The sequence below is a fragment of the Nannospalax galili genome, unplaced genomic scaffold (assembly GCF_000622305.1).
Source record: "Nannospalax galili isolate Female #2095 unplaced genomic scaffold, S.galili_v1.0 scaffold136, whole genome shotgun sequence".
NCBI lineage: Eukaryota > Metazoa > Chordata > Mammalia > Rodentia > Spalacidae > Nannospalax > Nannospalax galili.
The window spans coordinates 3,215,731-3,229,953 of NW_008340872.1; the positions used below are offsets into that span (position 1 = coordinate 3,215,731).

The 14,223-nt window shown below is 45.9% G+C and overlaps 1 protein-coding gene across 2 annotated transcripts in view; it reads right to left on the minus strand.

Annotated features, from left to right (window-relative positions):
- Positions 1-13,941, minus strand: part of Ifngr2 (interferon gamma receptor 2) — a 24,191-nt gene extending 10,250 nt beyond the window's left edge. The window contains exons 1-2 of one of the 2 annotated variants that reach the window (XM_017798897.2): positions 13,761-13,941; positions 5,138-5,267 (exon numbers count right to left, since the gene is read on the minus strand). In XM_017798897.2, coding sequence (XP_017654386.1) covers positions 5,138-5,267; positions 13,761-13,833 — 203 coding nt within the window. In that variant the 5' untranslated portion in view covers positions 13,834-13,941. The remainder of the gene's footprint in view (positions 1-5,137; positions 5,268-13,760) is intronic. The other variant, XM_008835962.3, reaches the window with a different exon arrangement.
- Positions 13,942-14,223: the final 282 nt, after the last annotated feature.

Here is a 14,223-nt window from a genome sequence, read left to right on the forward strand (position 1 = left end):
GTCTTCTGCAAGAACAACCAGTGTTCTTAACTGCTGAGCCATCTCTCCAGCCCCATATATAGGTTTTTAAAAAACTCTCTGGAGTATAGTTACATGCTAGTTACATGCTAACCATATTCATCTTGTTAAGATCTTGCCATGCCATTTTCCAGAGTGGCTACTCACTTTATAGTCCCACTATGTAGGAGAGTTCCAGTTTCTCCACATCCTCACTAACACATGTTCTCTCTTTGATTACAGCCATCCTAATGTACACCTGCACTTGAGTATGCACTGATAGACCACTGTGGTTTGATTTGCATGTCTCTGATGAGTAATCAATTGAAACATCTTTTGATTATTCCCCATTTGTCTATTTTCTTAGAAAACTTCTAACTTTTGCCTATTTTTAAGTTGAGTTATATGTCTTTTAGTTGTTGATGCATAAGAGTTCTTCTGTGTCTTTAAGTTCTTATCAGTTACATAATTTACAAGTTTATTTTTTCCCATTCTATCCCATGACTGCTTCAACCCTTCAACCTCAGTCTTGGTCAACATTTGGGAATGATATTGTGTTGATATAAATTCCAGTTCTGTTTCTTGTGGGTCCCACAGCTGCCTGTTTAAAGAGGGTTTGCCTTACCCACTTGGAAACCCTGTGAAATCCATGATCACTCATCCTTGTAAGTGATGGGACATGTCCCTGCATCCCAGTGCTACAACACCTGAGATATTAGTTCTCAGTGATGACTTCTGTTCTTGTTTTAGGTGAAAGACTTCAGAAAAGTGTGGAGGTAGCTATTAGGAGCCTGAGAGAGGGGGCAATGGGCACTGTCCCCTCTAAAGACAGGCTGTGTCCTGGATGCAGTTCTAGCCAAGAAAGGAGCAGATGCCTCCCTGTCCCCACAGCCACCACCTTTCACATGCCACTTGTGATGGTCTCAGATCTGGTAAAGCAAAGGATCCCAGGAGTACTTTCTTAAAGACGGCTCTGTCAATCCCAGCTATTGAACTTGGAGATAAAGGCTCCCTACATCTCAGAGACTCACTCCTGATTCACCAGAGAGTTAATGACTCATGTTCTGCTTCCTCTTGTCTTCCAAACTTGCTCTTATCTCAGAACAACTTTTTAAAAAAATATTTTTAAAATATTTTATTATTTTTATTTTATGTGTATGAGTGTACTGCCTGCATGAATGTGAGTACACCTGTGTCGTGCAATGCCGTGGAGGTTAGAAGAGGGCATTGGATTCCCCCTGGAACTGGAGTTAAGGATGCTTCATAGCCGCCATGTGGGTGCTGGGAATTGAACTTGGGTCCTCTGCAAGAGAAGTCAGTGCTCTTAACCTCTGAGCCATTTCTCCAGCCCCATCTTAGGACAGCTTTTTAAAAATGCTTCTTGGGGCTGGAGAGATGGCTCAGTGGTTAAGAACACTGGTTGTTGCTTGCAGAAGACCCAGGTTCGAATCCCAGCACCCACATGTCAGCTAACAACTGTCCGTAACTCCAGTCCCAGGGGATCTGACAGCCTCTTCTGACCTCCGCAGGCATTTCACGACATGGGTGCACTTAGCTACATGCAGGCAATACACACATACACATTAAAAAAAATTGCTTTTCCGAGGCTGGAGAGATGGCTCAGCAGTTAAGACCACTTGCTGGTCTTCCAAAGGACCAGCACCTACATGGTATCTAACAACCATCTGAAACTCCAGTTCTAAGGGCTCTGATGCCCTCTGGCCTCCTCAGCTATTGCATGACACAGGTGCACTTATGAACATGCAGGCAAAACACTGATACACATACAATAACAAATAATAAGAGTTCTTGAGAAAAGGAAACTCTTTGTTTACAGAGGATAACAATAAGTTGATGTTAGCTATATTTAAATGAATAATGAAATGCCCAGAGCATCAAGTTCATGACACGGATGATCACCAGATCCTGTCAAATCAGCCAGTTGAAGCTTCATTAACCAGGAAAGTTCATCCTGGCTTCCTTTGCACTGACTCATTTAGGCCCGCTTTTACTCCTGAAACTACCTAATCTCTTTTTTGGTGCTAGACAGCTGTGATGGTTAATTTTCACTGCCAATTTGACATAATCTTGAATCCCCTGGAAAGAGTCTCAGTGAGATACATGTCTGTGGGGGACGGTCTTAATTATGTTAATTGATGTGGGGCGACCTGGTCTACTGTGGGCAGCACTATTCCCTGGGTTTAGGTCCCAGTTTGTATAAGAGTGGAAAAATGAGCTTAGTAGTAAGCATGCACGTGTACATTTCTTTCTTGTTTTCATTGTGGGTGTGATGTGATCTGCCACCTTGACTTCCTTGCTATGAGGGTCTCTAAGCAGGGATTGTGAGCTAAAATAAACCATTTCTTCCCTAAGTTGCTTTTTGTCAAGGTGTTTTATCAAAGCAACAGAAATAAAACTAGGACGTCAAACCCTGGGCCTTATGCAAGTTAAGCATATTTTCTACCAGAGGTTTCACCCCAGAACATCCATAATTTATTTAATTAGTTTTGAGATAAGCTCTTGCTATGAAGCCCAGGCAAACTATAAACATGCACTTCATCTGCATCAGCCTCCTGAGGACTGGTGTTCCAGTTACCACACCTAGCTATAAGGTCTATTTCTTTCATTTAAATTTTCAACAGTTATTTCTTTATTTTTGAGTCTGTGTATATATGTGTGGGTGCATGTGCCACAATATGAGTGTGGAGGTCAGAGGACAATTTGCAGTTATTGGTTTTTCTTTTTCTATCACGTGGGTCCTGGGGTTGTCTTGCTGGCCCTAAAAAATCTAAGTTTTTAAAGTAATACTCTTTATGAAAAGGAGCATTACGTGGTCGTTTAATACCTATCATCTTAAGCCAGATCACCTGTGTTCAAGTTTTGGTTACTTAACGCAATTCCTCAGTCTCCTTATCTTTAAGAGAAGTCTCAGGCTGGTGAGATGGCTCAGTGGCTAAAGGTACTTGCTGCCAAACCTGACAACCCGAGTTCAGCTATAAATGGGCTTGCTTACTTCTAGATTACCTTTACTACCTCAGACTAGGGTCAACCTAATGGGAATTCAAGTGCAGATATACAAGTTGCTACTGTCAGAAGGCACTAGGAATGGAAGTTCCCAGAAAAACCCTGCATCTTCAGCTGAACCTCCTCCAACAACTATGGAGAGTTTGGAATGTTGCAGGTCCAGAACCTATTTACAATTTATCTTGGACCATCTTAGCCCCATCAAAAGCTATTCCTTGTCTTCCTCTGTGTTTGGCTAACATCCTGTGACTCACAGATAAAACCTTTTAGAATGTATTTATCTAACAAAACCTTAGTTTCCTCCAACCAGAAGACTTAAGTGTCATCAGATAGCACCTGAGGCCTATGGCAGAATTCTCTCTACTTTGCTATAACAGGCCAACCAAATGTACCCACCAATGAATCTGAAAAGTGTGTTGGTTTATGACTTTCTTTGCGCTGTTATTATAACAGTTCATGAAATTACTACCTCCCTGGAACATGGTGTTTGGGGAGAACTAATTCTGTGTTCCTAGGCAATGGTCACTTATATTGGCTCCAGAATAAACTACCTTCTATCTCTTTTGATGTGAGAGTTGTACTTTTGTGTTGACAGACATAAAGTTGCCATTCTGAGAAGATACTTGGTTAGGTTTGATGCCAGCTTGAAAATGTTCTTTTCCTTTAAAATAAAATTAAATTTATTGGGCTGGAGAGATGTCTTAGTAGTTAAGAGCACTGGCTGCTCTTGCAGAGGACATGGGTTCAGTTCCCAGCACCCACATGACAGCTAACAACTGTCCATAACTCTACTTCCAGGGAAATCCAGTGCCCTCTTCTGACTTCCAGGGGCATTGCATGACACAGGTGCACTTACATATATCTAGACAACACATTCATACACATAAAATAAAAACAAATTTCTTTTTTGGCCTTTTTAAAACAGGGTCTCCCTGTAGCCCCAGCTGGAACTCTCTATGTAGATCTGGCTGGCCTTGAACTCACAAAGATCCACCTGTCTCTGCCTCCCAAGTGCTGGGATTAACTTTTTAAAATCACATTTATTGGCGCGCGCGCGTGCGCATGTATGTGTGTATGCAGGCCTGTGGAAGTCAGAGGACAACTTGTAAGAGTCAGTTCTCTCCTTCTACCATATACCTTTATCCACTAAGCTACCCCCAGTTTTTTGTTTGTTTTTGTTGTTGTTTGTTTCTGTAGTACTAGGGATTGAACTCGGGCCTTGCACACTAGGCAAGTGCTTTACCACTGAGCTATATCCCTTAGTCTGCCATCTTGAAAATCTTAATACTTTCTGAACAAGGGTCCCAAATTTTCATTTTGCACTGAATCCTGAAAAGTGTGCAAAAGTGTGCAGTGAATGGTTCTATTTAGAAAATATCACTACTCCGTGAGTCTTTAAATATATAAATGACAAATGCAGAATTACTTTCTAAAGGGCTATGCTAATTAATCCTGCTCCAGTCTAACCAGCCTGAGTGGTATCCTTTCTTTATATTTTGTTTATTTAGGACTGTAAAATGATGTGCCTAGTGATTTTACCTTGATCTTCAACTAACTTAACAAAATAAACAATAACAGAGTGGATATGACCTATCTCTCTATGAGTGGTACTTATATAGTAAATCAGGTACAAACCTACAGTGGAAAAACTTGAAAGGGAGGGGAGAAGGGAGACCAAGGGGACCAGAACACTCTATTACTCAAAACAGAAAACCAGGTGAGAAACTGAGAGTTCATTGTAGTTAACTGAACAAATCCTGGAGCAGGCTAAATTTGGCCTTTGAGGTTTAAACCTGAAACTTGCCTCTTACCCTTCCAAGATGGGAAGTCAACCCTCATTCTGAACCCAGCAAAGGAATAAACTCTCACCATCAAAGGAAAATGTCACGTGTTTAGACAGTAGAATTCTCTGACAGCCAGACTTTAATCTGCTTTCTGGTGAGTGGGAGGTTATGAAATCTCTGTCTTTGGAGCTGTAAAAAGTACAAGAGAAATATCTGCCTCCCACAGATCTGACTACAGTCCTGATGAGAGAAGGTACCAGGGGCTTGTTCTAGGGTTCCATCTGACTTCTGAGCAGCTCCCAGCAAGGACATTCACAGAAGCATCTACTTACTATGTATACTCCACTCGGTAGACCACTGGTCCCATGTCATTGCCGGGGGACACAGGCTCCCAACTCAGAACCTGCTTATCATCGTGTAGGTGAATCTTTGGGTGACGGGGAGTAGCCAGATGTGCAGAGCCTGGGGAGGAACAGGGAATAAGAGGAGATGGGGGAGGAAAAAAGAGAAGGGGAGGAGTCAAAAGAGAATACTCAATTACAGAATATTTCAATGTATATTATCCATTCAACTCAGTTCTTGCTGCAGCACAGGAATCGGATTACTTATTCTCCCTAGGCACACCCCTCTCCATCTGTGACTGTAGATGACACTACTGACACACAGCAGAGAGAAAGAAGCGGTTGATGGCGTCTACCTGCAGGCTCCAGTTAGAGCCAGTCCTGGGGACCACAGTTTGACTGTCTATCTTTTGTAAATGCACTTGACTCTGGGCAGTCCATGCCTCAGCTTCTTCTCCAGGAGTAAGAGACAAATAGTAAAATACCCCATAGGACTGAGGTGAAGATTCCGTCATGCCTTAGCCCTCAGCCTCCTGTCAAGGTTCCAGATAACATTTGAATTCCCAAGTGCCAACCCCTTGATTAGGAACTCTACATTTTCTTACTTTTCTTTTCTTTTCTTTTCTTTTCTTTCTTTCTTTCTTTCTTTCTTTCTTTCTTTCTTTCTTTCTTTCTTTCTTTCTTTCTCTCTCTCTTTTTCTTTTCTCTCTCTCTCTCTCTCTCTCTCTCTCTCTCTCTTCTTTCTTGGTGGTTGTTGGGGGGGAAGGGCAGGGGCAGAGTCTCACTCTGTAGCCCTGGCTGGCCTGAACTTGCTATGTTGACCACGCTGACTTGAACTCACAGAGATCCATCTGCCTCTGCCTCTGCCTCCTGAGCGTTGGGATTAAAGGTGTGAACCACTATGCCAGGCAAAATCTGCATTTTCAACTCTTCCTAGCGGATTCTTACACACAAGGCTTTAAGAGCCCAAAATGATGACTATGCTCCTTAGGTATAGCAGAATCTCCCTCTTTGGGGTGATGGGAAAGAAACCAGCTCCAACCTCTCTTGTCAAGTAGTTTGCAGACTGGGCTGGAGATTGAAAGCAGTAGAAGCTTCTCTCTAAAGAGAAATTATGATCATGATACCATTTTCTCTGATCAAAAGATTAATGAGAAATACACAGAAACTGGAAAGAAAACAGTTGAATAACACACTGTTCCAGAATTCAAAGCAGGAAATCCAAACCACACGTTTTCAGTAAGCTTATCCAACTGCGAAGAACAGTGCACAGCCACCTCCAGCCGGCTGCCAAGTCCAGCCAGACACCCTGCCAAGAGGCTGCAGCTGTTTGTTTACTTACAGAGTACCCAGCTCCTACACATCTGTGGGCTCTGGCTGCCCTCATTCTAACTCTTCACTCAACCAGCTAGCCCACACTTCTTCCCATTCACACCAGGCCAAAGGCAGACAGGCAGGGTGACAGGAGGCGGGCCCATTCAGCTCCCTGAGGACTACAGGCCTGCCTGTGCCGTACCAGGGGGCTGAGGGCTTGGCAGTGGCCAGACACTCATCCAAACATCTGAGACTTGCCTTTTCTGCCTGCATGAGGTTCCTGTTGCTGCTGTAACAGATCACCACAAACCCGTGTGCTTTTAGCAACCTAGAGTTATCTTAGAGTTCTGCAGGTCAGGTGTCTGAAATGGGCCTGGTACTGGGGTGGCAGCAGAGCCTGTGTTCCTTCTGGAGACTCCAGGGAAGAATCTGGCTCCTCCCCTTTCTGTCTTCCAGAGGATGCTTGTATTCTTTGGCTTGTCTAGACAGTCTGGGCCAAGTCTGCCTTGTGCCGTCCTCTCTATGTCTCTGGTTCTCTTTTCTGTCTCCTTCTCTCTCAAGAACCTTTATGACAGTGGGTCTATGTGGCCCAGAAATCCAGGCTTTTTGACTTAATCATACCTGCAAGATCCCTTTTGATATGTCAGGTCACATATTCAGAAGGTCCAGGGATGAATGTGTGGGCATTTTTCAGTCCACACATTAGTCTGCCTACCATGACTCCCCTTCACCATCTTTCCCTATCTTTAGAGGAACCAGAAGAAATAGCCTTTCCCTCTCCTGGGACCCTGTCTCCAAGAATCTAAACATCCAGCTAGAAAGGAAGACCAAGATGCCCAGGTTAGACAAGAAATAGTGCTACCCCAGCCTGCAAATAGGACAACAAAGGCACTCTTGTCAGAGCTGAAGATAGAGCCTGCTGGTATAACACTGGCTTAGTGAGCTCAAACCCTGTTTTTGACACCCAGCACTGGATCTGTGTTAATTTTTTTTTTTTTTTTTTTTTTTTTGAGACAGGGTCTTCCTGTAGCCCCAGCTGGCCTGGAACTCACTGTGTAGACCAGGCTGGCCTGGATCTCACAGAGATCCACATGCCTCTGCCTCCGAAGTGCTGGGATTAAAGGTGTGCACCACCATGTCCCACTGCCAGCAATGGAAAAACAAACAAAAAGATACTTCTGATGGAGTTCTGGGATCGGCCTCCCACCATCTTCAGCTCCCATTCTAATGAGTGCAGAGGAAAGTCCCACATAATACAGCAAGTTTCTTGGGAGTCCTTATCATCATGTTTATGGAAGAAAATGAGTCTCAGAACTGTGGACTCCACAGGGAAGCACCAAAGATTGTCCACTTATTATAAAGCACCTGACAAAAGTGCCCTCTTCATATCCCAGAGGGCCTGTCCTTGAACCTCACCCTCTACAGGCCATCAAGTGCCTCTCTTTGACTCTGGGAAACACTCAGTGTAAACCTCCTTTGTAACTTGCTCTGCTATTCCCTCTCCATGGAGCCCTCCAATCCTCAGAGTGACCTCCTGTAACATGCCCAGAGTCCTGGGGTGAAAGGTCAAACTTGCCCTCGACTCCATCCTCTTGCTGTGGTTTTCCCCCAAGGAGCCATTTGTATCTGTGTTCTCTGTACCAGGGTGGTTAGGAGCACAGATTTCAGAACTAGACAGCCTGCCACTGTCTTTGTGTGGGCCTCTGGGTAAGACATTTGTGTCTCCAGAGGGACTGTTGACAGTGCATTCTTCACAGGGTCTCAGTTAACTGGATGTGTAGGTCCAACACTCCAGAAGTACTCCATCACCTTCCCATTGCATGACACTCACTCTCAGCACTACAGCATGCACTCTGAGACGGTGAAGTGTTGCTAGATTTAGGGGTGTTTCATCCCCTGGGCCTGGAAGAGCAGGCATAGATGATGTGGTGAAGGAATGGCCTGCCTGACTTCAGAGATGATACAGCCAAAAATACAGCATTGTGTTCTTCCACGTGGAGCTGCAAAGCCCAGGCTCTCTCTCCCTTCCTTGCTTTATGTTTGAGTCTATGCTTCTGTCTCATCTCAGAGACGGGGCAGGGGTCCTGGAAGATTCTGGTCCAGAATTACTTTTGTGTCACTATGACCAAAATACTGGGTAGAAACAAGTGAAAGAAGGGAAGACTGATTTTTGGCTCAAGTTCAGGGGACTTCAGTCCATTGTGGTGGGGAAGGCTGTCAGCGGCCTCTGGCGTGTGGCAGTGAGCCTTCACATGGCAGCAGATCAAAATTCAGAGAGCTAGACCACACTCAGCGACAGGTGTAACCATAAAAGGCCAGCCTCTAGTGCCTACTTCCACCAGTCAGAACCCACCCAGCCTTCAAAATAGCACCACAAGCTGGGAACCCAGTGTTCAAAACATGAGACTCCAGGGGACATTTCAGCCCAAACAATAACAAGACTCATTTAGGGATGCAGCACTCAGTATGGCTGACAAAGGCTTGGTGGGAAAAGAACAGAGTGTAGGGACAAAGGGCCTGGTCTGGAATCCTGCATATAGCCACAAGATCCTCAGTTTCCCCGTGAATAATATGGTACTCCATCCCTCAGAATTGTGAGAGGCAAATACAAGATCATAAGTGAAAGGCAGAGCTGGAGAGATGGCTCATCATTAAGAGCATTTACTGCTCTTGCAGAGGACCTAGGTTCAGTTCCCAGCACCTATATAAGGCAGCTCATAACCACTTATAACTTCAGGTCCAGGGGATTGGATAGCCTCCAGAGGCACACATACATACACATAATAAAAATAATAAATCTTGGGGCTGGAGAGATGGCTCAACAGTTAAGAGCACTGACTGCTCTTGCAGAGGACCCAAGTTCAATTCCCAGCACCCACATGGCGGCTACGAACCATCCTTAACTCCAGTTCCAGGGGAATCCGAAGCCCTCTTCTGACCTCTGTGGCATTGCATGATACTGGTGCACTCACATACATGCAGGCAATACACTCATACACATAAAATAAAAATAATAAATAAAATATTAAAAAAATCTTTTTCTTTTAAGTGTAAGATGCTGGGCATGGTGGCATGCCCCTTTAATCTCAGCACTCAGAAGGCAGAGGCAGGTGGCTCTCTGTGAGATCAAGGTCAGCCTGGTCTACATGATGAGTTCCAGGCCTGCTAGGCTACAAGGAAGCCCTATGTCAAAAAAAAAAAAAAAAGTAAAAGGCAAGTCAGACATCATGGCCTGCCATTTTTAAGATGTGACTATTTCAGGGATGGTGAAATGGCTCAGCAGTTAAAGATGCTTACTGCCAAGCCTGGTGACCTGAATTGGATCCCTGGGACTCACAGGGTGGAAGAACAGAAATGACTCCCAAAAGTGGTTCTTTTACCTACCTACACACGCATGCACACACACACACACACACACACACACACACATAAATGTTAAAAAAAAATTTTTTTTAAAGATGCCATTTTTTTTTTTTTTTGGTCTTTTTGAGACAGGGTCTCCCTCTAGCCCCAGCTGTCCTGGAACTCACTATGGAGATCAGGCTGGCCTCGAACTCACAGAGATCCACCTGCCTCTGCCTCCCAAGTGCTGGGATTAAAGGTGTGTGCCACCACACATGGCAGGATGCCATTTTTAAGATGTGTCTATTTCCAGGTTTCCTGATGCCCCATGCTTGCCTCTGGGGGTGGTGAGTGCTCCCTACCCAGATACTACTTGCACTGGCCCCATGTTGGGCACAGTATTCAATGGTTCTGTCCTGTCACAGGCAGATTAGCATGTCTGCCTCACCAAGATTGTCTGTGCCCTATGAATGTGTTAGGTTACATGAAAAAGTGGTAGATAAAACTTAGATTCCTAGTCAGAGGACCTTAAACTGGGGAGATTATTTTGGCATATCTGGGTGTGTCCAGTGCAATCACAAGGGCAATTGCTTCTCTAGACTCTGGCAAAGGTAAGGGAATGAATCTTCCACCTGCAGCCTTTAGGACCTTGACTTTTGTTCTGTGAAATGTTTGCCAGACTTCTGACCTGCACAACTGTGAGATATGTCTGTTGTTTCAAGGCACTAAATTGGTGGCCATTGTTGCAGCAACAACAGGAAACTAATATGGTCCCCATGAGTGGACACAAGGCTTCAAGGACACTGCCTCTTCTACCAGGCGAAAGCTCCCAGGTCCTGGGAGGGTGAGCAAGGCTCCACTCAGCCTTCCACACTCCTGGTGGCAATGAGTCATGAGCCCCAAATGGTAAGAGGAGATTAGCTGGGTGGAGCCTGTGGATTGTGCCCTCTGCACCTCACAGCCACAGCTCCTATCCTGCCTTCCTGTCCCAACCCTGGACCTGTGAGGTCCCTGAGATCCAGGTGTTTGAGAACTCATAGAACTGTAAGAAAAGGTTAGCTAGGCTGGGAATGTGGCTCAGCAGTGGAGTGCTTACCTAGCATGCACAAGGGCCTGAGTTCAATCTCCAACACTTGGGAGGGGGGCAGTGGGGATAAAAGATTAGGCAGACCTAATGGCACAGGCTTGTAATCCCAGCACTTGATCCCCCCCAGCACTTGGGGGGTGGAAGCAAGAGGATCAGGCGTTCAAGGTCATCTGTCATCCTCTGGTACACAGCAAGTTGGAGGCCAGCCTGGACTACAAGAGATCCTGCCTCAAACAAATAGACAAAGAATACCCTATCTTGGGCCTGAACAGCATAGTTTGGTTTAATAGATCACACAGATAATGAAATAAAATATAATTAATCATTTAATCTTTACAACCAGGGACCAACCTCTGAGTCTTTCTCTGAGTGGGGCATTATGATGAAAACAATTATGAATAACATCAATAACATCACTCTAAAAGTGAGAGGTAGAGAAACCTTCCTCATTCCTAGCCTTAACCAGGAAGTTACTCTCCTGTAAATACCACACATCAATTTCTTTAGGCTAGATCATTTGTCTCTTCTTATAAAGGATTATCTTGCTTTCTTGGTAGTGAAATAGACCACTTATTTCAAAAGAATGGTTGAAAAATTAAGAGAGAGGGGCTGGAGAGATGGCTCAGTGGTTAAGAACACTGTTCTTGCAGAAGACCTGGGTTCGAATCCCAGCACCCATATGGCAGCTAACAACTGTCTGTAACTCCAGTTCCAGGGGATCCGACAGCCTCTTTTCTGTCCTCCATGGGCACTGCAGGACACAGGTGCACTTACTTACATACAGGCATAACACTCATACACATCAAATAAAATAATAAAATATTAAAAAAAGAAAAATTAAGGGAGAAATGCAGGTACAGCAATTAGCAACTTGTCTTAGAATAGCAGGCAGCTGGGATTCCCATTTATCCAGCTCTGTGATAGAGTCAACTGCTTTGACAGTGGACAAAGAGGAGACTACCTAATGTTGGCTTTTACGTTATTGGGGCCTTAGTATCTTTGCCAGTGGGCTCTACTCCAACTGGAAGGCCTGGCTGTTCCTTCAAGTTACAATGACAAAGTCTTCACATAAGTACATAGCCAATCCACAGAACACTGAGCCTTGGCTACTGCAATTACAAATCGATGTCTTTATTTATTTATTTTGGTCTGTTTGAGACAGGGTCTCTCTGTAGTCCTAGCTGGCCTGGAACTCTCCATGTGAGTGCTGGGAACCAAGCCCAGGTCCTCTGTAAGAGCAGCCATCTCTGCTGAGCCATCTTTCCAGCCTCAAGAAGGATTTCTTTTAAAAATATCCCAGTGTTTTTTCCCTCAAAAAGTTAGTATGAAAATATTCAAATTGTTATTTGTAAGAGAGTTGTATAAGGCTCTTCTTAAGAGATTTGCATAAAGAGTTACCACATTCTAAAGATCTATGGGTCTAAAGATCTATGGTGTATTGCCAATGAGCTACAGACCAATACTTTGGTGGACTATAATAAAAGTTAATCATTAGGAAAATGGTCATGCACCATGATCACAACACAATGGGTGTTGTGACATCAAACTGTAAAGTTTTTAAATATGTCTTTCAACCTCTGGACTTGAAGCAGGTGAATTACAAATAGTTTACAGATCATCCTTTGTCAGTGCCATGCCCACAGTGGCTCTGACACCAGGCACCACCAGCTTGGACAATGAACAGATTTCTTCTAAAGGAGTCTTGGGGAGAGGGCACACAGAGGTTCTTCAAGGAGAAGTTGGGGAGCAGCACAGGCAGGATTTAAATCCAACAGAAAACAAGGTAACTGTGTAGCCAGGGCACATCCCCCTGTGCAAGGCTCCACTGTTAAGGAGACAGGGAACTTAAGGGTGTTTCCCAGGGATGCTGGTAGAACTCCCCTGACCCCCTTCAGATATGAAGGAACTTCTAAATTCTTGAGATTATTTAAGTGCTAATCAAACTTTAAAAAACAAAAACAAACAAATGAAAAATCAATTCTGGCTACACAATGCCCAAGCTGGCCTTGAACTCAAGCTCTTCCTGCTTCTTCTAACCTGAATTCTGCAATTCCCAGGTATTCACCACACTCTGCAGACAGTAGCTATCCAACTTTTGATACGCTACAGTCTCTACATAGGAAAGAACTCAGCAACACACAAAAGCATACATTGAATTACACAGAACGCTCTCAGTGAGGTCTTTTTTCCTTTAGTTTGATGGTTCGCTCATAAATATGGCCAGGCAGTGATAGAGGAGACACGGACATTTCTGCTCCCTATTTACAAATAAGATCCCAAGGAACTGAGTGCCTGAGTTTCATGCCGGCCAAAGCAAGCCTTGGGCCCCTGCCCTTCGGCTGATCTCCCTCGCACCAAACTTCTAGGGAGGCCTAGGCCACTGGGGAGAGCACTCCAGGCAGGCTCAGCTCACTCCGACTTTGGGGAAGAATCAAAGCCACTTGTTTCCCGAGTCCTGGATTTGATTTTTTTTTGTTTTTTTTTTCCTTTGTTCAGTTTGAGAAATCAGGAGACAGGCGGCAGACAGTTCTGGGGCGGGAAGGAGGAGCCGTAGCGCCGTGAAGGTGCAAGTGAGCAGCCCCTCTGGGAATGGGGGGCAGCTGTGTCCGGCTCCCACGGGCATTCCTGGAGGTGCACCCCACGCTGCAGCTCCCCATGCCCCCCCCCCGCGGACCCCCCGCGGTGGATCCGGGAGCATCTCGCGGACCCATCCGGATGTGGACCCCCAATACCCGCGACCGAGGAACCCCCTCCCCAGGCCGGGGACCCTCCCCACCCGATCCGGGCACTCTGCGGACACCCACCCGGTCCAGGCACCCCGCAGAAGCCACGCGCTGCAGCGGAGGCCTCGGGGTCCCAGGCTGCGCTTACCTGGCGGGGGCGTCGCGGCACCGAGGCTGCAGAACAGCAGCAGCTGCGGCAGCCACAGCGGCGGAGGCCGCATGGCCCGGGGTGGGCGCCGCTCAGATCGCCGCCGCGGCCATGGCGAGCGCAGGGCTCGGGGCCCGCCTCTTCCCGAGTCTCCCGGGCGGCTGCGGAGCCCTAGCCAGCCGCCCCGCCCCGCCCCGCCCCGCCCCCGCGGGGACTTTCCTGGGTGTTCCCGGGAGCCGACGCCGGTGGCCCGCCACAGCAGTCCAGCTCGGGCCCTCCCTGCCTGCAAGACAGGAGTGACCAGCGGGATCTCTCAGGGTGCTCTCCATCCTATTGGAAAGACTCTGGGCGACCCAAGCCCCCTAGGCTAACCCACCCCAGCCCCTGCCTCCCTGCTAGGCTGGTTGGTACAATTTACAACTTGACTCTTCAGTTTGAATTTATGTTCTATTTATGGGCTCAA